This window comes from Diabrotica undecimpunctata, chromosome 4, assembly GCF_040954645.1.
Source record: "Diabrotica undecimpunctata isolate CICGRU chromosome 4, icDiaUnde3, whole genome shotgun sequence".
Classification (NCBI taxonomy): Eukaryota; Metazoa; Arthropoda; class Insecta; order Coleoptera; family Chrysomelidae; genus Diabrotica; species Diabrotica undecimpunctata.
This window is the reverse complement of record NC_092806.1, coordinates 76,801,123-76,825,998: the sequence shown is the minus strand read 5'-3', so window position 1 is coordinate 76,825,998 and position 24,876 is coordinate 76,801,123. Positions and strand designations below refer to the sequence as shown.

Here is a 24,876-nt window from a genome sequence, read left to right as displayed (position 1 = left end):
TGAAGAGGATACATTCAACAATAATGGAAAAATATTACATGAATTTTGTTTAAACATTGCCATGATCATCATGAATACACATTTTCAACATAAAAAGGTACATAAGATTATAAGTGAAGTCTTATCAAGAAACGAACAATCAATTATTGACTATAATATAGTGCAAAAAACAGAGAAGAACTGGATAAAAGACGTAAGTGTGAGAAGAAGCTATGAAATAGGCAGTGACCACTACTTACGGGAAACTACATTTAACAGCAAAGAAATAGATATAAAAGCGCACAAAATACAAGAATAAAAAAATCAAGAAAATTTAAAATACATAAAGTAAAGTAAAATATATTAATGCTATGATAAATACAAGCAGAACTAGTAGGTGGGACCACACGAAATAATACGAAAGAGAAACGGACACCATGGTGGAATAAGTAGGTAAAAACCGAAATAAAAGAAAAGAATACATACAAGCAAAACGCAACAAAAATATGAAAGATACAACATACAGAAAAAAAGGTAAACAATTTTAAACAAAAGACACCAGAGTAGAATAAAAGCAGCAGAGATAAAATACTCCAGAAGAACTATGAGGGTAAGACGTACAGACAGACTCAAAAATACGAAACAGACTTAAAATTAAACCGTTACTTTACACAATAAAGATTAAAAGATGGTTCGGTTTATAACATGAATGGACAATAACAAGCAAATGAAAAGAGTGTGAGAAGCTACACTGAAAAAAAAAACAGAAGTGGCAGACCAGTCAAAGAGTGGAACAGCGATATAACAAAGATATTTCAAAATAAAGGCAAATCTTGCCAAGAAGCAACACAAATGACCAAGAACAGAAAATAATGAAGAAACTTCATTAAAAACTAGACGCACCTTTCTCGCCAAAAACGGTAGAGGATAAACGATTATGTTAAAAAAAAGAAAATTTTTTTATTTTATTTTATAACAAAAATCTGATATTTGATTTCTGAGAGTTAAATATGTCTATAATGCCCACTTACCCGAATAGTTAAGTCTCCTGTAACGCTTTCCAAAGAAAACGTTTTATTATCAAATCCTTGGTTAGCTATACCAATTATCGCATTATTATCCAACATCCAAAAGTCAAAGCTATAATTATGATTTCTACTTTTACATGTTAATATTGCAGTTTCCCCAACAGAAACTTCCTGGAAAAAATATTCAGATCTATTGACGCTTCCAATACATTTACGTAACAGGACACACACAAAAAGTATTAGAGATATTTTCAACATCTTATATTTTTATCACTAACATTAACGCACAGAGAATATACGATTTTCCTGATTTTCCTAACATAAAATATAAGCAAATGAAAAACGTTTCAAGGGTGACGCTGCAACTGATCAAAGTCAAAGTGTGTCCTGATTTCAGAAACGCGTGCTACCACGTCATGATTTTCAATTGTAAAATTAGTATCGATACGTCACTGGACGCAACTCTCAGATTTTATGAGATCAAGGTATTGGATACGCAATGCCAAATGTATTTACAATATGCATAGACGTCCGAAAAAACAAGTACATTAATGCATTTTAATTAATTCTGATAGAACAAAATTATTCTTTAATATATGTGTTAAAATGTAAACTAGGTTCTTTTTATGTTATTTTTATCTCTAACACACGATACACAAATACCGGTATGCTACTCAAGGAATAGAAATGTGTACGCTGACGTGCATGAGGTCACCTGAGAAGCAACAATACAGGGACTACAGGGTACTACGGTGTTCGAGATATAGGATTCCTTCTCCCGGTAGATGTATTTGTGCATCGTGCGTGGTAGCTGAATTGTTTTTACAAAGCCTCTCATTTCGATCTCTTTTGCTAGTGTTTAGTCTGATTAGTTCAATTTTGTGTATTATCGACACACGTGCCGGGTTGTGCCGTAGCTAATTGTAAAAATTATAATATCCCCACAAATAAGATCACCAGTTACATGGGTATTGGAAATACTGCCCTTTTGTCTTAGCTGAGTGTTGGATATGACAAAAATTATTTTATTAATTGCCCCTGTGATTAGTTTTTAAAAGGTATTTTTGTTTTTGAAGATCCTCCACATTTCATTTAACTTGTCCGAAATCATGTAATTGATCATGGTTTTGTTATTGACAATAAAAGAATCAACAATAATTACTTCAAAGCGCTACTAAATATATAGACTTCAAATTGACAATTGCGCATAAATTGACACTATATAATCTCGTTTAAAAAGCTCTATGAGACAAAGTCTGAGACCTCAATTATTATCAAATTCTGTAGCAAAACCTATCAGTTATGCAGGAGAAAATAGACTTATGCCAAAAGATGGTTACTGGAAAACGAAATTCATATGATAGTTTGTTTAGATCAGCAGGTACGTCTATTGGATGAAATGTCAGAAATGGTCAATTCAATGCGGGTTGGTAAACATAAAAGACTTATTCCATTCAAAAAGAAATATTGTCTACTAATAGATCTCTGAAAGAGTTCTACCTACAAGCAAAATACAACGTTAACTATATTTTAACTTCGAGGTTGAATCAAGACGTACTAGAGAACATTTTTTCTTATATTTGAAGAATGGGTGGTGCAAATGATCATCATTCGTCAATAGATTTTAAATATAGATTAAGTTGGTATATTTTAGAAAAACATTCGGCGGCGATCTTTACATAATGTCGCAATACTATTGTAACTAGTGAATATGGCATAAATAACAGCTTAATAGAAAGTCCTCAATTACCAAGCGATATTTCGGCGTCAGAAGATATTTGCTTGACACAAAAAATGCTGTCTAATTTGGTAGAAAAAACTGAAGGTTCGAAAGAATCTTAGTCTGAAGAGGACAAAATACTTTGAAATACATTTATAGAAGCTCACTACCTGGAGGAGAATCATATAATTGACGATGACATTTTGAAAGTCGCAAACAATTATGAGGTGAAAGATAAAATTCATCGGGACTCTTTGAAGTATGTTGCTGGTTTTGTTGTATACAAATTCAAGCATAAATATGGTTTAGGAAACCCTACAAAATTATGAGAACCAGACATATATATGGAACTATATATATGGAACCAGACAGTGTCTAGAGAATCTCTTTTGTACCCAAATGAAAAAGTTTTTTAACTTCAAGAAATAAATTTTAATAAAGTATTATAAAATATCGAGAAGCCCTCGCAATAGTGATCGCCAACGTCGGATAATTCTCAATCGGCACGCGAAGAAGAAGAAGTATAAAATATTCAATAAATCATAATGACGGCATTAGATTTTTGTTTCGATACAGGGCAGCGACAAGCCGCTTATACGTATTTCGACCTCTTTAGGTCTCCTCAGAACGGTATAGCCACCGCTCTGAACCAAAACAAAAATCTTTCCCGTCCTAGACAATAGTTATCAAAATAACTATATACGGACGCAACTACGCTATCTAAAAACAAAAAGAGAAATCAAACGATTTCTACCTGGCGATTGATTTCTCTTTTTGTTTTTAAACAGTTCTACCCTTGTATTAATTTTTTTAAGGTCTTTGGATTTAAGGCGTTGGGGCTAACTCAGATGAGGTATAATTACCGAAGGAGTTTCGCCTAGCTCATGAAAGGAGACGTGAAGCATATTTATATCAGTCCTCTCTGTAATTGATTGGACTTAATTGTTATCGAAATTTTAAACTGTTTATAGTGCATTCTTTAACTTAGGGTAGCTCGTGGTGCCACACCTGTGCGGTGCATCGAAAGAATACATCTAGCTCTCGACTTACACGATGAAGATTCGTATGTCCTTTCATCGCAGTTGAAACAGGACCCACTCCTGTCCGGCCCCTCACAGTTATGATGGGTGTAGTCAAAAGACCAACACCTGAGACATCTAGGTACCGTCAGCCGTTTTTCTAATTCGCTGCGTATCATGCCTACGGGCAAAGGAGAATCTACGCGGTTGTCAGACAAAATCATTAAAGCCAGCTGAAAATTTGCCTTTAAAAGGTCTTATTTCTAAGAATCCCATAAACCAGACTGCAACGTAGTAGCTTCTCTTAACTGGTCTTCTTAAATTCAGCCTGAAAGTTTCAGTATCAATAAGCATCCTTTCTCCCACTTCGAATCTATAGTTTTCAGACCACTTTCTAATAGACTCTCTTTTAAAGGTTGCTACATTCCTCTTTAGTCTTGGGGCAACATATTTTATTTAATTAGTAGTATTAGGCGCCTCGACAATTAATGTAAAGAGGCCCTTGGTCACTTTCTCTTGAATCTCTACACTTTCGATTAGGCATAGGTATTTCGAAATGTCTTCTTTTTTGTATAGTTGGGAATCTAGGTTCAGCGAGCTAAGTTTCCACTTAGCCCTCAAAGTCTTATGTACATTCAGACTGTCAGGAAGAGAGTTCGTCTTGCCACCTCTTTCTCTATTGAATCTTCTCGTTATATCGGACGGGTCGCCACCGGTTTTTTATATTAAATAATTTTTTTAGACTATTTCTACCAGTAATTAGGAAAAGGACCTTTCCGCTGTCGCAAAGCACCGCTTGTGATAGTAAGGCTATTTACAATGGAGGCTAGTCAGATACCCCAAGGGAACCGTTCTCGACTACGTGTCGTGTGGCCATGCATCTTTCAGCTGGTTTTTTCCATCGATTTTTTTTCTGCGTCAGGTTGTCTCCTAAGGTTGGTTTAAAAGGTTGTTATCATTGATTTTTGTTTCTGATTCGACTTTGTATTTAACAATTTTTTAAAATACTTTGTCCATACTTTGTCCGTGCTCCGGGGGAGCGCAAAGATTAGGCAGGATGTGGTACAGCCCAAATATGCTTTGCGAAACCCCGGGGGTGGGGCAAGTCCTCCCCGACACGGCGCGTCCCAATGGCTCATAGGGTGTCTCCATGAAGCGCTGTCGCGCGTCCCAGGCCCTCTACGGGATGTAAGGGTTGCGCGACCGACCAGGGCATCATGGATAAGCAATCGATAAGGATCGGAAACCCGTTCCAAAAAATTGCTCGCGGACCAAAAGGACCGACCCTACCCAAACTCCCACGACTACGCCAGGCCCACATCTTCTTAAATTTTTTCTTCAAAACCACTCGGTTTTCTCCTTCCCCATAATCCTATTTTTTTCCCGCGCAGCAGGGGAGGCAGCTACTGCGCAATATTTCCAGGTAGAATAGTGTTAATAACACTGTCTGCCACTGCATCCGGAGGACACCGTGAAAAAAAGCCTAGAGGAGTAAACCTCGAGAACAAATCCCCAATATTACGGTGGGAAGCATCGTGCCAAGAATATGTGAGGTGCGAGGGTTAGACCACCACAAACGGTCCCTCCGGGATACCTGGCGACCTCCCGGAGAAAAAAAAGCCTTGACGTGGTAAGGGCGCACTGCCACGTTGGATGTATAGGACATCCCAACTCGTGGGATTCAGATGAAACAAATAAAACGAAACAAGAAGCAAAACTCAAAACAAAACGAAACGCAACGGAATAAAGACGAAGAGAAAGGTAACTATAGTACGAACATAGAAGATAAACGAGAGATTTGGGAAGAACAGCTGCTGGACAGCTTTGAAGAAAAAATTAGGGAAGAGGAGGAAAGAAAGAATTTCGAATTGGAGCTTTTGGAGCGACAAAACAACAAGCCGAAGATGAATAGATCTACACACATCGTTAGACAGTCGATGCTGGTAGGGGAAGAACTTTTGGAAATTATTGGGGGAGAATTATAGATACGAAGACAAAGAAATAAAAAAGAGAAAGAGAGATAGTCCTGAGATTAAAAGACAACAAAAAAAGAAAAGAAAAGAGGACAGCATAAAATATAAAGAGGAAACCCCAAAAGAAGGAATAAACAGGAAGCTCACAGAGCTGCTAAGTATCTTAGGAACAAAAGGGGAAATAGAGATACAAATTAAAAAACTAGTAGGCGAAATCAAGTCTCTAAACAACAAGACCAGAGACAAAACCAGAGACCTAAACAAAACGGAGGAGAATAAATGCGAACAATATAAAACAAAAATAGAGCACGAAAAACAAAAAAAAAGAAACGCAGAGGATAAAAATCATTATAAACAAAGGAGGAAATCAGGATACTTTTAAGAGTATATTCAAAGAAAAGTGGGAAGAAGAAGTATACCAAAAAACAAAATGGAAACAAGCAGGTCTACAGGAAACTGTTGAAAAAACCGACTGATTAATAATAACAAAAAAAGAAGACAACGCAGGGGGAGTTGAACATGTTATAAAAAAAGTCAGGGAAGAACTGGCAGAAATAATGGAGGGATGTGAAGAGGGAGAGGTTGAATTTATCGAAAATAGAATAAGAACCTCCAAAGTAGAGAAAAAATGGTACATCTTTGTCACCAAATTGGGAGAAAATAACGAAGGGTATGGTGTGGAAAAATATAATCTGGCAGACAAGATTATAAAAATTGTCAGACAAGGGGAAAAAAAATTAAACAAGTGCAAGTGGTCTTGAGCAACAATGTAGAAAAGGATAGAATGAGAAAGGCTCTAGAATTTGTAGGTAGAAGAGAAGAGATCACGTCGGTGATTCTGGTTAGGTGGATGAAAGCGTGCAAAGTAAAGGAAGCGGAAGATAGCCCTCTTAATACGTACTGGTGGTATGTCATACACAGACGTCATTAAAAAAATGAATGTCAAGGTGGACGTGACTAAAATTGGACTAAAAGTAGATCAGTTAAAAAAACCAACGGGGGAGATATACTGGTAAAATTAACAGGGAAAGGGGCGGCTGCGAAACTCAAGCAGGAGCTAAATGACATACTTGGCGGCATAAACATGACCGTGAGGAGAAAAAAAACCTCTACACGGTCACCAACATTGACCCATCTGTAAATGAAAATATCCTAAAGAGAGCCATCCAAAAATGGACAGGCATTCCCGAAGACGACGTAGAGGTTAGAGCCCTCAGAGAAAATAAATGGGGCCAACAGGTGGCAACAATCGCAGTGAGATCAGCCAGAGCCGAAAAAATGCGAAGACACCGATCAATAAAAATAGGGTGTGTAGGGTGCCCAATTATGGAGCGATACACCCCAACACGTTGTTTTAAATGCTTAGAATTCGGACAAAATACGTTCGAATGTAAGGGTATAGATAGAGCAACATTATGATACAATTGTTTAAAAGATGGGCATAGAGTGGAAAGTTGTCTCAACCACGCATACTGTATGGTGTGTAAAGAGGAAGGCCATAGGATGGACATGATCGCCTGTCCAGCCTACAGAGCCCTGGTATGCGGAGGGGAGAAGAAAGGGCAAGTGTAGTAAATATAGATATACAAATAATATTAGATAGATATCCATGTATAATTGATGGGCCCCTCTACAGCTCACCAAGGTGCACAAACTCTTGCCCTTTATCTTCCAATCATCGTTTCTATACATGTTGCATAAGTTTAAAGGTCTCGCGCGTCTTACCATTTGTTTTTATTTATTCTCCATGTTGTCTGTCCCAATTTTACCCTGGTGTTTTTATCTTTTCTGTACATATATTTTATTCTTTTAACCTTTTATATTGTATGCCGTCCATATTAATTATATAGTCACCTTTTTATCTACACGTTTATTTCTTTACTTATTTATTTATTTATTTATTTATTTATTTATTTATTTATTTATTTATTTATTTATTTATTTATTTATTTATTTATTTATTTATTTATTTATTTATTTATTTATTTATTTATTTATTTATTTATTTATTTATTTATTTATTTATTTATTTATTTATTTATTTATTTATTTATTTATTTATTTATTTATTTATTTATTTATTTATTTATTTATTTATTTATTTATTTATTTATTTATTTATTTATTTATTTATTTATTTATTTATTTATTTATTTATTTATTTATTTATTTATTTATTTATTTATTTATTTATTTATTTATTTATTTATTTATTTATTTATTTATTTACTCATATTTATTTGTTTATTTTAGCTAAGTTAGGATCATATAAACAGAAACACCGATGTAAGGTCGAATCTCTAGGGAATTGAACCTAAAATGAACCTCAAAGATCAACCTGGTATAAGGATATTGCAGGTGAACGTGGGCAGAGCGAAAAGGGCTCAAGATCTTGTCCATGCAAAAGCCTGCATGTTTGAAACAGACCTGCTCATCGTCCCCGAACCGAACAAAAAAATTACATCGGACGGTGGCTGGGTGCCAAGACACTAATAAAAAGGTGGCGGTGTTGTTTCGAAACAAAGATCTTGGAGTGCGTGGTATTGTCAGGGGTGGGAATCACATACTTATAAAAATGAGGGATTTTAGCCTACTGGCATCCTATATATCTCCAAATATTAGGATTAGAGAATATAAGAATATAGTTGATGAAATAATGAACACCGCCATTAGGGAAAAACAAATTATGATCGCCGGGGATATAAATGTCAAATCTCTACAATGGGGCTCTCCCGCAAACGACGAAAAAGGGGAGATATGGAACAAATGGATAGCCCAGGCTGGCCTCCAGGTACTCAATAATAATAAACCAACTTTTATAAGAGGGGCCAGTCAAACACAAATTGACGTAACTTTTGCAAGTGAAGGGCTATCCAGACGAATACAAAACTGGCACGTCGTCGACGATCAATTATTCACCTACTACCGATACATTACATATGAAATTAAGGTAAAGGGGCGGAACATAAGACGGCCGATAGGATATACTGGGAAAACATTTATTAAGCACGTGTATCTATCGGAGATCAGAAAAATAAACGAAGAGGAAATACCTGACCTTGACCAACTCAGAAAGGCACTAGAGAACGCTGTTGAGTTGGCCACCGTAAAGAAAAGGAACAAAGAAAGAGCCCCCTACTGGTGGACGGATGAGATTGAAGGCCTACGGGAGGAGTGTCTCAGAGCTCGCAGGAATTTTACGTGAAGCCAGGGCGCCTACGAGCTCAAAGAAGTATACAAATAAGTAAAAAAGAAACTCAATAAAACAATAAAAAAAATAAAAAAAGAAAGATGGCAGAACCTAATAAATGCTTTAGAAGACGACATATGGGGCGACGCATATAAGATAACAAGGAAGTCACTAAAGATGATTGCTCCATACAATTTAGACGATGAGCAGCGGCGAGAAATGGCGAAGTTCCTCTTTCCCACCAAGGAGGAACAAACCTTCTTGAAGGTCTCCCCTGTGGCGGCGGAGGAATTCACAGAAGAAGAAATGAAGGCTGCTGGCCAAGAAATCAAGACGGGGAAAGCTCCCGGCCCCGATGGACTGCCACCGGAGGCACTGAAGATACCAACAACAGAGAAACCAGGTTTGATCAGAAAAATATATAACGGTCTACTGCGGAAGCAAGAGTTTCCCAGGGAACTAAAGGAAGCAAATCTGATTTTACTCTTAAAGCCTGGGAAACCCCCTGATTTAGCATCCTCTTATAGGCCAATATGCCTTCTGGACTGCCTTGGCAAGTTCTATGAGAATCTTGTCAGGAAGAGGCTAGAGGGCGTGTTGACAGATAAGAGAGCTCTATCCAACCAACAATATGGATTCAGAAAAGGTCGATCAGCAGTCGACGCCGCGATCTGGATAAGAAACACGGTGAAAACAAGCAAAAAGAAATGGGTGGTACTTGTTTTACTACTACTACTACTATCGGTTTACAGCGTTCTCCGACGCCTTCCGACTCCTAACCGCCATTCTTCTCTATTCAGCCATAGGCCTGGAGGGATTTCTCTTTCCTCTAGTTCTTTTTCAATTCCCTCTCTCCAGCTATTTCTCGGCCTTCCTCTTTTCCTTCTCCCTTGTGGTGTCCACGTCAAAATCTGTTTTGGAATCCTGTCATCTGGCATTCTCTGTACATGGCCGTACCATATTAACTGTTTTGTTTTTATGTCAGCAACTATTGTATGCTTGACTCCCATCATTTCACGTATTCTCTCATTTGGTATCCGATCTCTTCTTGATTTTCCTGCTGCTCTTCTCCAGAAGTCCATTTCTGTTGCTAGTAACAGTTTCTCTGTTCTTTGTTTCATTTGCCAAACTTCGCTGCCATATGTGATTACACTTTTAAGTATGGTGTTGTATATGAGTTGTTTGTTCGCTTTAGATATTGTTTGGTCCCACAGAATTCCGTTCATCATAGATATGGCTTTTCTACCCTGTATGTTTCTGTCTTTTATAGCAGCATCGAGTGTTCCATCTTGAGTTATCTTCATACCCAGGTACTTGTATTCATCACAGTTTCTAATTTCTACCCCATCGTCTAATATAATGGACTGTTTTGTCCCTCCAATACACATGGCTTCAGTTTTCTTAATGTTGACTTCGAGACCCCATTTGTTATATTCTTCTATTAGCTTCCGAGTGATGTAACTCAAGTCGTCATGATCCTGAGCAATCAGTATTTGTTCATCAGCGAAACATAAGGTGTACAGTGTAGTCTCGTCATTGAGAGGAATTCCCATGCCATTACATTTTCTTTTCCACAGCTTGAGTGCTTGTTCCAGATAAATTTTGAAAAGGGTAGGCGAAATACAGCAACCCTGCTTTAGTCCTTTCGTGACCTTAAATCCTTCAGATATCCTTGATCCAGTTTTAATTTTTGCAGTCGTTCCATTATACAGACTTTGGACTGCTTTGATAAGACCATGCTTAATGTTGGTTTGCTGTAGGGTTGACCATAGTTTACTTAGGGGTACACTGTCATATGCTTTTTGTAAGTCTACGTACATCAGGTGAACTTCTTTATTGACGGCTGTTTTTTTTTTCAATAACTTGCGTAATAGAGTACAGGTGGTCTACTGTGGATCGCCCAGCTCTAAAACCAGCTTGTTCCTCTGCTTCGTAATCTCTATAGTCATTTTCTATTTGGTTCTTAATAAATTTCCCATACATCCTACTTATTGTGCTGTTTACCGCAATTCCTCTGTAATTTTTAACACTGATCCTTGCTGCCCTTTTTGTGGATAGTTGACATGATAGATAATTTCCACTCTTTTGGTAATTCGGCTCCATTCAAGCAGTCTTAAAAGAGTTTTCTTAACTGTTCCTGGAGTTTGTCTGTACCGGCTTTCACTAATTCTGCAGGGATGTCACCAGGACCAGGGGATTTTCCATTTTTCAGGGATTTGGTTATTTCTTCCATCTCTGATTTACTTATTTGTAATGGTGATGAATTTATACGTATACCTATCGTGTTGTCTTCCATGTTAGCAAATTCTGGTCTTTGTTCTGTTAGTAATTTTTTGAAATATTCTTCCCATTTTTCTGTTGTTATTGGTGATATAACGTCTTTTTTCTTATTATTTCTCATACTTTTAATCAATCTCCAACTCTCTGTGCTTCTTCTACCTCCTATGTAGGTGTTGATCTTTTGGCAGTTCTGTTCCCATGATTCGTTCTTTTTTTGAGTGATCTTTTTTCTTACTTTGGCTTGTGCTTCTTTGTAAATTGTTTTATCGTTTTCTGTTTTTGTTGTTAAGAATGTTTGGTATTTCCGACGTTTATCTTTAATTTCCTTCTCTATTTCTTCATCCCACCAGTATGGTTTTATTCCTTTATGATTTTCGTCACATTTCCCCAGTGCTTCTTCTGCTGCTAAATGAATCGCCCTTTTGATGTGTTCGTAGTGTTCTTCGGTATTTTCGAAATTACCCATTTCTAATTTCTGGTCTAATCGTTTTTTATACAGTAGCTTTACACTCTCATGGTTTAAACTGTCTAGGTTGTAGCGTACTTGTTTTATTAACTGATTTGACTCGATGTGCTCTTTTTCTTTTTCGTACCTGTTTGGAAGTATCGTTTTAACTTTTAGCAAATGATGATCGGTGCCACATGAGGGCCCTCTGGCTACTCGAACATCTTGTATTTTAATTTTAGTTCTCTGTCTTACAATGCTATAATCTATTATAGATTTCAGATTTCTGGTCTGTTGTATCCACGTGTATTTGTGTATATCGCGATGTGGATAAAATCCATTTAATATTTTTAAGTTATTTTGGGTGCATGTTGTTTGGGTACTTGTTTTATTGGACATTAAAAACGCCTTCAATTCAGCAAACTGGGGTCTCATCGTAGACAAGATTGTCGACCTTAGGACCTCGGAATATGTGTCCAATATAATAAAGGACTAGCTATCGCAAAGAAGCGTATGCATATCGAAGAAAAATAAGATGAAAATGACTGCTGGAGTACCCCAAGGGTCAGTCCTGGGACCCACACTATGGAATATTTTATACAACGGGGTATTAGAAGTAAACAAAACACAAGGAGTAAGGGCTATTGCATACGCAGATGACCTAGCCCTACTTATAGAAGATATGCATTGGGGTATTATAAACAAAGTAAATAAAGCAATAGAAAAAACTGCGAGGTAGATAGAGAGAAATGACCTAAACATTGCAGTAGAAGAGACAGGGGTAATCATCTTGAGGGGACCACGGGATAAAAAAAACGTAAATTTTCGGTTCAGAGGCTCCGACCTAAGACCCCAGAAGACCGTAAAATGTCGGAAGGCGGAAGAGAGGATCTCGACCCTTAATAAGATAATGCCGAATATAGGAGGCCCCGGGTCACACAAAAGATTAGTTATACTACAGTCAATCATGTCCATCTTACTGTATGGAGCTCCAGTGTGGCATGAGATCCTAAACAAAGCAAAATATAAAGACATGCTTCTTAGGACATAGAGAAAACCATTGATCAGGGTATGCAGCACGTACAAGACCATATCAACCATTGCCTTACAAGTAGCGGCCGGTGCTGTGCCGGTGCATATCCTGGCTAATGAAAGGGTTCGGATGAACCAAAGGGGCAATGGAGCTTTAGGTTCAGGAACACAAGAAAGAAAAAGGAGTTTGGAGATCTGGCAGGACCATTGGTCAAGGGAAACAGACAAGGCTGCCTGGACGAGGGCCCTTATCCCAGATGTAGTAAGGTGGTATGAGTGTAAACACAGACGTGTCAACTACTACTTCACCCAATTTATGACGGAACATGGATCTTTCCGGTCTTAAACATATAGAATAAAGAAGACCGAGGACGATCTGTGTCCCGAGTGTGAAGTGGTGGATGACGCGCATCATGTGGTATTCGTATGCCCTGCATGCAATGAGGGGCGAACCTTAATGCCGCTGGGCCTGGGGTCACCTCTAGGTGAGCCACATGACCTAATGAATAAAGCAATTGAAAACAAAAGAATCTTTGACTTGATCATTGGTTTTGTGACAGAAACCATAAAACACAAGGAAGAGAAAGAGAGGAGACGGCAACAAAGGTTATTTTAATGTGTCGTATCTGTCGGCGCCAGTGGGGTGAGCCACTATTCAGCTTCCACTACTGATGCCGAAATCTTAAATGAATTTACACAATTTACATACGTGTTGTTTCGTTTTGTTTTGTCTTTCCTTGTATCTAGTGTACGCTGTGTGTCTACTTTTGGAGCAGCCTATTACTAAGTAATGGGCTAGTGTAGATGGAGAAATGAATGTACCACCCCCCGGGGGTGGAATATAAATGTCTGGAGTTGCTTGCACCTGTTCTCTGACCTTTCTCGTTAAGTTCAAGATGGTTGAAATAGCGGCGCGTTCGCTCCTTCCTGCCTATCGCTCTGCACAAAGATGGTTACCTTACAGACCAAGTCCGGTGCAGACGTGAGTAGGGTGGCGCATATATATATATATATATATATATATATATATATATATATATATATATATATATATATATATATATATATATATATATATATATATATATATATATATATATTAGCATAATATGGTGTCCCTCCTATTTATCAATTTAAATTGTATATTTAGCTTCCAGGCTACCAGTTTCCATTTCTTCTTTTTATTTTTTATTATCATATTTATTTATTTTTAATTTAGATAAAATCAAACTTTTCGTTTTTTACTTCTTTTCTTTAGTTGTTGTATTCTTTATATAATAGTATTGTTTACACAAGTGGCAGTTCTTCTATCAGTAAGGAAAATTAAAATATCCTTGTCAATATTTACCCTTTTGCTTTCTTTTCCATAATCACCAGATTGATTTTAGGTGGTTTTACGTATCATAATATTCGTGAAATTTCCGTGAGGATTTCACCTGACATATCTTATGTATCATTGTAGCTATCATCTATTTTATACTAGTCACTCTAGCTAGGCTAAGCAGTTTCCTAAAATATTGTTCAATAGAATGTATATTGTATGCCTGGTCTAATTGTCATCCGGCTTGATGGAAGCAATAAAGAACGTTATAAATCCTATAATCCTATTATATGCCGGAATAGATGGATTAAACGATAAAAAGGCTAACATTTTTACTGAAAAATATGTGAAAAATTGACAGGTATATGGTTAGAATAAAAGGAAAAATTGCGGATGAAAATGAAGACAGCAAAACGCAAAAAGGAGTGAACCTAGTAAAGGTGCTGCAATTGGAAAATAAGCAAACAGTGGAATACTTGTTTAGAAATAAAGAAAAATTTAAAGTATTTGAATATAATAAAAAAATAAACAAAAGAAGTAGAAGTGGTAATTAATTTAAAGAAGGTCGAACAGGAGAATTGGGAAGAAAGAGAGAAATTTAAAAGCGAATATGTAAGTGAAGATATAGAAGAAGTGGCTATTTTCGATGAAATAAAAAAAGATAATTACTCTAAAATAATTGTGTGTGATGAGTATGATAAAAAAGAGTCAAAAATAACATGCGGTGAAGCAATGGACAAGGAAATAAAAAAAAACAAATGTCAAATTGTCGAGAATTAATTAATAAAGAGAAATCGGGTCGCCAGTAAAATGTGTCTAACTTTCGTGCTAGGAATTATCCTTTTCCATACAAGTATCGACAAAGTGTATATAAAGAAAGTAATAAAATGGTAAACAATAAGATAATAGAAAGGTGCGATTCTCAAAATATATTTCCAATTGTTATTGTAAAAAAAAGTAATGGTAATTAGCGATTGTGTTTAGATGCGCGAAATATTAATTAATATTTAATCTATCAATATAAGACACCTTTGAATATAGAATAAATTTTTGGGAAAATAATGGGATCACATAATATCTTCTCCAAAATAGATTTAAATCATAGTTTCTGGTTGATTCCACTGGCGAAAAATTGCAAAGATTACACCGGTTTTTACATTAACAGGGTAGTGTATCGATTTAGAGTAGTACCTTTCGGTTTATAGAGTGCATGTGCAGCTTTAGTTCGTGGATTACTAACTTACTGACCGACAAAGAGTGCTAAGGAGTTTTATTAAAATGATAAATTATTTCGAGAAACTCATTACTTCTCAGCAAAAAACATTAGCATTGATCAATATATTAAAGAAAAATATAAAATGGAAATAGGGACAAGAACTAGAACATCTTTTATTTGTTTAAAAGAGGAATTGGCAAGTCGAGTCAAAGTATACTATCCCATCTACACATTGATATTTATATTAAGAATCGATACATTAATTTTAGGGGGTTTTGTCACAAGTTTTTTTGTTTTTACAGGGGGACAAAGAGGTACCGGTACGTTTTGTTTCCAGACTAATACAAACTCATAAAAGGAAATCCAACGTTAATGAATTATAATTTACAATTGTGCTTTTCTATGCCAACAAATTAAGATTTTACTTCATATGTTCGAAATTTACGATCGAAACAGATCATGCTGATTTAATCCACATAATGAAAAATAGAACGGCGCAACAGAATCTATCGAGGCCTATTATTGTCGCAAGAATATGATTTCGAATTCAAATATATTAAGGGAAAAGATAAAAAAATTATCGCGGACGCTCTGACTACGGATGAGCATTTTATGAAGGAAGACCAAAGACTATTACAAGTAGGAATGAATCGATTTATCGATGAGGAACGTATTTATTCTATGAGAAAAGTCATGAGAGATGAACAAAATTTGGATGAAACAGAAGGAAGAAGAGCAGAAAGATATCTATCTTAAGGGATTGGAAGGAAAAAAAATATATGTTATAACCAATGAATTGGCAGGAAAAAGAATAAAAAACATTCACCAATAGAACCGACAAATCGGAAGCAGGATAGTTTGGTGTGTTTTTAGGGAAAATTACATTAGTAAAAATTACATTAGAAAATATCCAAAGATATCACGAGAAAATCCGGTGTATGTCGCATAAATATAAAAGTAGGACCTTTAAAAATGAAATCATTCCACAAAACATAATATCCAGACGGTAACTCGATATAGTTGCAATCGATATGCTAAGTGACCTAATCCAAAACACACAAAGAAATAAACATATTTTGGTAATGGTTGACCTATTTTTAAAATACTTAAAATTACGTAACTCGATATAGTTGCAATCGATATGCTAAGTGACCTAATGCAAAACACACAAAGAAATAAACATATTTTGGTAATGGTTGACCTATTTTTAAAATACTTAAAATTATATTGCTTTCGAATAACAAAAGGTACTAAAATAGTTAGAAAGATTGATCAATTCATAGAAGAAGTCGGAACACCCAAAAACATACTATTATACAATGCCACGTATTTTCGAAATGATATGTTTAAAGGATAATTGAGACAAAGAGGGATCGATACAAAATTTGTGAGTATACGTTATTCACAGAGCAGGTCTACAAGAGATTTATACAAAAGGTCACAAAATTTTTACCCATCGCATCGGATGGCCAACACAGACATTGGGATAGAAAGGAAAGTGGAAGGAAATTGTGTTTAAACTTCATCACCCACACGAACACAAAAGAGGAACCTGTATTCATGATAAAAGTGACAGCACCACCCAGACCCTGGAAAGAACTAGTACAAAGAGAATACCAACAAGTGACAGAAATGGTAAAAAGTAGAAAAATAAGAAGTGGAAAAAAATATCTCCAAAGGCACGGCAGACAAAGAAAAAGAAGACTAGTTACCTTTGAAGCAGAAGAAAAGGTAATGGTAAAAGAGTTAAGGCTGTCAAAATTAAATAATGGTATATGTGCAAACTGTTAGCAGTTTTGAAGGCCTAGGTATATAGGGTGCAAAATGAAAATGGGATCAATAGTTACGTTCAACAAGCTCAACAAAACGCGCCAAAATAGATACGAACAAACAAAAACAGTTACTACTACAACATCCAATTGATGGCTAAAGATGAAAAGGTCTACCAATTAGAAGAAGAACTATCCAAGATAAAGTGTGATATTGTAGGACTGTCAGAAGAGAAAAGAAGAGGCGAACAATGCATGCATCTAAACTCTGGAAATCGCACATACTATAATGTTCTACGAAGATTTAATAACAGCATTCGAAGAAAATCATACAAAGTATACCATTATTATGGCAGATTTCAATGCAAAATTATGTCAAAAAAAGAAAATACTGAAACTAAAATAGGGATGCATGGTTATGGCACACGAAATGAAAGAGGAGAAAAATTATATAATTTCTTAGAACAACAAAATTTATATGCCATGAAAACACACTTCAAGAAACCAGCAAACCGAAAATGGACGTGGATATCTCTTGATAAAAAGACAAAAACAAGATCGATTACTTCCTTTGTGGGAACAAAGACGTTTTTGAAGATATAACTGCTCTCAATCGATTCACAACTGGCAGCGATCATTGCCTATTAAGAGCAAGAATTCTCGTTAAACAGACGAAAACCAGTAAAAACTGGCCACATAATTATTGTAATCAGATAGATCAAACCAGAATGCGACAGAAGGGAGATAAGTGCAGAAAAGTTTTAAGAAAAGAATTTGTAGAACACTATCAACAAGAATATTTCAACATGAACGCAATTAATAAAGAAATGCAACGTAAGCTCTTGAAAGCAGGACTGACTGTTGCAAAGGAAACGGAAAATAAAAAAGACAGAATAAGTGATAGACCAAAACGGTTGATGGAAAAAAACGTACATTTCTAAGCGAAATAAAGCGAAACACCGATGGTTTCAAAGAATTTAATAAAAAAATAAAGAAGGGAGTAAAGGAAGATTTAAGGATCTACAATAAAAACAAGGTAGAACAAATAATACAAAAGAACCGAGGCCTGAAATACTTAAGATCAAACTTAGGAAAGCCTATAATAATCTCATTGAAGGATAAAGATGGAAAATAAATAAGAGAAAAAAGCTAAATCATAAAAGTTACTCAAATTTTACCGTGATTTATATTCCTTAAACAAGAACCCAGATAACACCGCAAAGGAAGATCTTAAGAGAAAGATAACGAATGTTAATTCAGAAATACTCCCTAACAAAGAATCCTTCAAAATAAAACAAGCTATGGAACAATTAAAGAACAATAAGGCTCCGGGCCCAGATGGAATACTTGTAGAAATGTTGAAGGAGGGAAGTGAAACTATTCTCGAAGAGGTAAAAGAAAAAAGGACTTTACAACTATTTGCCACATATTGCAACATAACTTTTTTAAAGAAATTTGATAATAACAAGCTGATATAATTGCACACCCACACAATTTGTACATCTATTCTTATTCATTGTCTCACAACTGTCACCTTCCAAAACAAAAATAAAAATCTCAATAAATAACACACATTTCATAAATATATCTCCAGAATAAATATAAATAACTTAAAGAACTTAATGGTATAGAACATTACTTTCATCAAACAAACAATTACATTTACTATCTCTACTTCATTGGATAAAATCTGTCTCCTCAAGAACTTCCCCGTTTACTGTTAAATAATTACAATAGTTGACTTGAGTTCTCCAATCAACAATACAAGATAGTTTGAACCATGTTCTTTCAACCATCAATTAATAGAGAACCGGCATCATTTATTTAACTTTGTATCGTGACCTGAAGATGCTTTGCATATTGTAGAAAGCGAAACCGGTCGTCTGATTAGTTAAATTAAATTGATTGTGAGTAAGAATTTATTATTTCTTTTACTTTTTGAAATGGACTCACACAAGCAACACATTCATGATTATTCTCGAAGAATTAAAAAAATTTTTCAACGAATGTCTTCAGAGAGGAGAAGTCCCAGATGATTGGAGAAGGATCTCAAGAACTATGGGCCAATCTCCCTGCTGTCCAAATGTGCAAACTATTTATAGGAGTAATAACTAACAGGTTAACGTCGAAGCTCGATAGCTATCAACCGGTAACGCAGGCAGGATTCCGAAAGAGTTACAGTACGGCGGATCATCTTCTTACAGTCAGAACACTAATAGACAAAGAGAAATAGAGATGAATGTCACTTGAACTTATACATTGGCTTCGTTGATTATGAAAAAGCATTCGACTCCATAGAACTTTGGACAATAGAGAGAGCTAGAACAACCGCAGGATAGACTTTCGATATAGAATGCTCATAGATAATATTTACAAGAAAACTGCAATGAAAATACAAATAGATGCGAAAACTAAAGCTATACCAATCGATAGAGGAGTTCGCCAGGGAGATGTTATCTCCCCAAATCTATTTACACTCCGACTGGAAGACGTGTTAAAAGACATTAACTTAGCAGATAAAGGAATAAATGTTAATGGAAGAAAACTGAGTCCTGAGTCATTTGAGATACCCTGATGACATTGTAATATTCGCTACAAGTTTTTCGGTAAAAATCATCTTATGGTAACGCAATAGTTTCTTTCTGGTTTCGACTTTGATAAAGTAAGCGATGTCTTTCTTATGCCCATCTTGGTTTTGGGCATGGGATTTCTCATGCTCCTATTGCAATGTTGCTGGTATCGGTGCCCAACACAAATTTGCTGCCTGTCTCGGGTAGTATAAAATTGGTGCATTAATTACAGCCATTTGTAGTTGTTCGAAAGTTTTTTGAAACTCTTCACTCCGTGTTTATTTTTGCTTTCTTCTATCAACTGTGTTAATGGCTTGAAGATGTTGGCAAATCCTTTGACAAAACATCGGTAATATGACATGTACATAGACCAAGGAAACTTCTAATTTTGTATTTATCTCTTGGTACTGGCTAATTCTTAATTGCTGCAAGTTTTTCAGGATCAGCTGTTACACCATTACTTGCTACAATATATACCAATTACTTCACTTCTCGTCGAAACATTTGACATTTCTTGACTTTTATCTGACTTTAAATTCGCAGAGCCCAATCATTCAAAGAATTCTGTCAAAATTACATCATCCAAATAAACCAGGCGAGCTTTCCATGTTAGACCTCTTAAAACAGCCTTCATTAATCTTTTAAATGTGGCAGAGGTATTGCAGAAATCAAAGGTCATAACCGTAAACTGATAAAGCCCCAATTCTATCGAGAATACGGTTTTCTCCCGATTAGCTGGCTCCATGTCTCCTTGCTAATATCAACTTTTTAGATTGAGTTTGGAGAACCAACGAGAACCGAAGAGATTCTCCAATGTATCTTCTCTTCTGAGCAAACGATAACTATATTTCTTAATTGCCGCATTGAGCTAGCAGTAGTCAATATCAAAGCACGTTGAGCCATCTTTATTCTTTACTAGACGTACTGGTGATATCCATGGACTGTTTGATGGTTCAATTACCCCTTAAATTTGATGATGTCTTCAGCTTTATCTCTTTTCGCAAACGGAAGTCGGCTATGTTGTTATCTGATTGGCTAAGCGTCTCCGGTATTAATTGTATATTGTATACGCTACTATGCTTGTTTAGCCCTTATTCTTCTTATTAATGACAAAAAATCTTAAAATTCTATCAGCATGGCGTTCGATGATTTTTCATTAGTATTTATAAAACAAATCAAAGCCACGGGAACACATTGTCCGATTAAAGTTCTACTCAACTTAATAGAAGTTTCCTTTAAATTTATAACTCTTACAGGAACGACATCTCGAACTCTCACCAAAGGTTTTACCGTTAGAGTAAACTTCTCTCTCGGCAGTAACCATCAAGTCTGGTCATCAGAAATTTCTTACTATTACAGGATATTATTACGTCACCGGTAGTAAGTAAGCTGATAACATCTTTGTCTTCATTAAACGGCAACTCTTCACCATTGATCTCAAGAACTCCATTTTTGACATTCAATACCGCACCAACTTTTCTTAGTAAATCCATCAACAATATAAATTCGTTGGAGATCTCTGTAATTAACCCTCCAGCGATGAAGTGCGGTCCACAGTTCCGACTATAAAGTGAATCATCTTTTACTGCGCTAAATTTTAATAAAGCGCTTGGTGTATAAAACTAACTACATATACCGAGTAAAATCCGTCGCTTCGCTGACCCGTGACGGTTTTATACGAAGTTCCTTAGTATTAGTAACCAAGTATTGGTGTCTCAGATCGTATGTCACTGAAATCGTATATCAAGAATTTGACTAACCACGTTTTGTTTATTAAACAGATGAGATTTTTATTTGTTTTGTGCACTACCAATGTAATATTTGTTCACCACAGGATATAAAACTAGTGCATTAACTAGTGGTAGCACTTTTTTTTGGTTCTCATGGTCTCTAATTGTTTGATCTTCTCTTCTACGTCGTTTACAATTTTTTGTATCTTATCGAATGTTTTAGAAACTTTTTTAAATTTCTCATTGTTCTAAGTACTATTTCTTTAATTATTTGAGAAGTTTTGTCAAATCTTCTAGAAACGTTTTTCAATTTCTCGTCGTTTTGTTAGCTGGTCTTTAATAATTTGAGTCGTTTAATCGAATCTTTTGGAAACATTTTCGAATTTTCCAAATTTTCGAAATTATTTTCTTTAAAACTGCTTATTCTGCTCACTGAAACTGGAATGTCTCTGGATCATCATCTTTTTTCAAACAATACTCACAGAATTCACTGCTGAATTTAGTTTTTAATTAATGAATTACCTCAAACCGCAACACCTCTGCAACGTGTTTAATAATAAAACACGCGGTTCTAATTTATGTAAATATATTTATTTATAAACTTACCCTACGATAATATCTTATCAACTAAACAAAACCAATTTTAGCGCTGCTTTTATATATATACAAACACAGGATTCCAGAATTTTTAAGATTAGTCCATCTCTATCGTCGCTATTATGATCTTTTATCCTGCAGATCCTCGTCTCGAAAGGTACGTATTCACTTAGTAACATAACATGTTACCAACAATGTTATTCAACATGTTACCGAAATTTTACTAAAAATCAACATACTGCGTGTTATTTCAACAAATTATTTGTTACCTGTCGGTGAGCGGCAAAGATGAAATGATATTGGCAACATGTTGATACTGTGTTCTCACTTAATGTTTTTCAGTCTATTCTTCAGTTGCATTATAGGCAGAAAGCGAGTGAATATGGGACATATTTTTTGTAATTTCTTTTGGTATTTTGTGACTTTTGTGGAAAAAATGGTGTTTGGATTTGATCCAAACTAGCAACAGCGCTCCCGCGTCCTACCAATAACCACTCTTTGGTACAGACCAAAATTCGACGATACGAAAGATTGCATAGACTTTTCTCTTTTACGTTTAACTGTCCGAGAAGATACATCGTTCTTAAGTTCAACTGCCGCATGGTGAATCATCCGATCACGTGTTAACAATAACAACTGTAAGTGATAATATTTATTATACAACCAACGAACAAATAAATAGTAATTATTATATTGTCTATCAACCAATTAAGGGTATACTATTTATAAATGAAATACGTTTGATGTTTTTAAAAGATAAGAACAAGCCGCGTGCCACTCTTGAAGGTTCCAATTATGGGAAGAACTTACAAAATTTAATTTAATTATAGGTATGTAGTTGTTTTTTTTTTCTGGGTCATAAAAATGTTACTGCTTGCAATCCTAATGAGGACGTTCAACGTTTAACACAAAAGTTATCAACATGTTATTAGAAACATGTTGCCAACAAGTTACCTAACAAGTTACTAAGTGAGGACGGGCCTGAGGATTCTGGTCTACGTCATCATTCTAAGAAAAGCAACCGTTGTATGGTACGTCGAAATATCTTTCTTCTTGAAATAAATAAATATATATATATATATATATATATATATATATATATATATATATATATATATATATATATATATATATATATATACAAACAACACAGTTTATTAGGGTTGCAGTCAGAAAATTGGCCGGGATATTAATGAAACACTCTTTTGACTTTTTGTCTAGCTTTCGGAATGGTTTTATTCCTTTTTCAAGACAGTGTTATAAGAAAAATATGTAAATATTTCTTTCTAAATATTCTTCAGGTACTTACTAGTCGTTGAGATTATTTCTAAAAGCATTGACACTCAACATTAATAACACACATATAAAATATAAAATAATGGACAAAATACATTCTAAAATTTTTAAAATTTAGGTACAGATAGTAAAACTTAGTTTGTCATCTTTTACTGGTGTGTTTTAACTCTGACACATAGAGAACAAAAAGAAAAATCCCTATGATTAAAAAGTAATTAGGTGTACTTAATATTATTTTTCTTTTTAAGAAATATTAGAGGTCCATCTTAGCTGATTTTAATTTTTTAACCTGTCTTAATGGTATGCAACATGTTATGCATATAAGTGTAATTTATGTAGGTACAGGTAGATATTAATTTTATTTTTGATGTTTTTCCAGTAAGTAACAATAAATGTTGCTCAGTTTATCTGTCTGACTTTTTATTGATGCAAGATGTAACTAGATTTTATGGAACACATTTCCAAGAAAACACGTTTTGAATGGTTTACCACAAAGGTTTACGATAAACCTTGTTTTAGTAACCGTTTTATAAACTTTCATTCTCATCATCCATCTAAGATGAAAACAATATTGGTTTTGGCCCTGAAAACTAGGGTTATCAACTTCTGTCACACATCGAGTTCAGAGACAAGGGACTACAAAAGCTGAGATCTATATTACAACAGAACTGCTATCCTATAGGGCTGTTAAATAAACTCATTTTCGATTCTCCTTTTCCTTCGCATTTTTCTGACAACCAAAATTTTCATAACAATGAGGTCCGACAATTGACATTGACACACAACACATCAGTGATACCATCTAAAATAACTTATGGTTGCCTACCCTACATTCCAGTTCCGACACCGAAGCTAATGAACATCTTCAAAAATGTTAGTGGTTTAAAAATTATAACCAAAAAAGTGAAAACGGTATCGAAGTTATACACAAAAACAAAAAAAACTAAATTCAAAAACCAAAAAAAATAAATGCATGTGCATTGACAGAAAATGCATTAACGTTGAAACATGAATTTAATTTCGAGGATTCCTGTATCTTGGCAAAGGAAAAGAACCATTCAAAACGTGTTTTCTTGGAAATGTGTTCCATAAAATCTAGTACATCTTGCATCAATAAAAAGTTAGAAATAGATAAACTGGGCATTTATTATAAACATTTATTGTTACTTACTGGAAAAACATCCAAAATAAAATTAATATCTACCTGTACCTACATAAATTACACTTATATGTAACTTCGTACGCAGTGAAAGCGCTTCTGAATAAAAACTCGTTTGTGACTTACGACATTTAACATAATCCACACTTGTTTATTTACTATTCAACATTGTTTACATGAGAAAAAAATATCTGCAAAGTAATTATTTCTTGCTTTAATAATGTGATATTTACTATTATCTAAATTAAGGTTTTGGATTAAAGCTCGAAGTTTTAAATCAATTATTATTTTTATTTAAGTAAGTACTATGGTTTAATTTCTAAGAAGTAATTATTGAACTAAGAAAAATTATTTGTAATGTTTTTCTGAAATGTATTGAAATATGGTATAATTTTAAATAAATTTTTAAAATGCCAATTAGTTAGAATAAAAAACACTTGTTCTTTTAACCGAACTAGTATTATTTATTATTAAGTTTTAATTGTGTTTAATGCCGAGGGCTTAAACTAAATTACATAATTTACAGTGGAAATTAAATACAACTGACAACTT

At 34.9% G+C, this 24,876-nt stretch overlaps 1 protein-coding gene across 2 annotated transcripts in view; it reads right to left on the bottom strand.

Annotated features, from left to right (window-relative positions):
- Nucleotides 1-1,401, bottom strand: part of LOC140438280 (uncharacterized) — a 58,237-nt gene extending 56,836 nt beyond the window's left edge. The window contains exon 1 of one of the 2 annotated variants that reach the window (XM_072527976.1): nucleotides 1,011-1,401. In XM_072527976.1, the coding sequence (XP_072384077.1) occupies nucleotides 1,011-1,265 (255 nt within the window). In that variant the 5' untranslated portion in view covers nucleotides 1,266-1,401. The remainder of the gene's footprint in view (nucleotides 1-1,010) is intronic. The other variant, XM_072527975.1, reaches the window with a different exon arrangement.
- Between the last annotated feature and the right edge of the window lie 23,475 nt (nucleotides 1,402-24,876).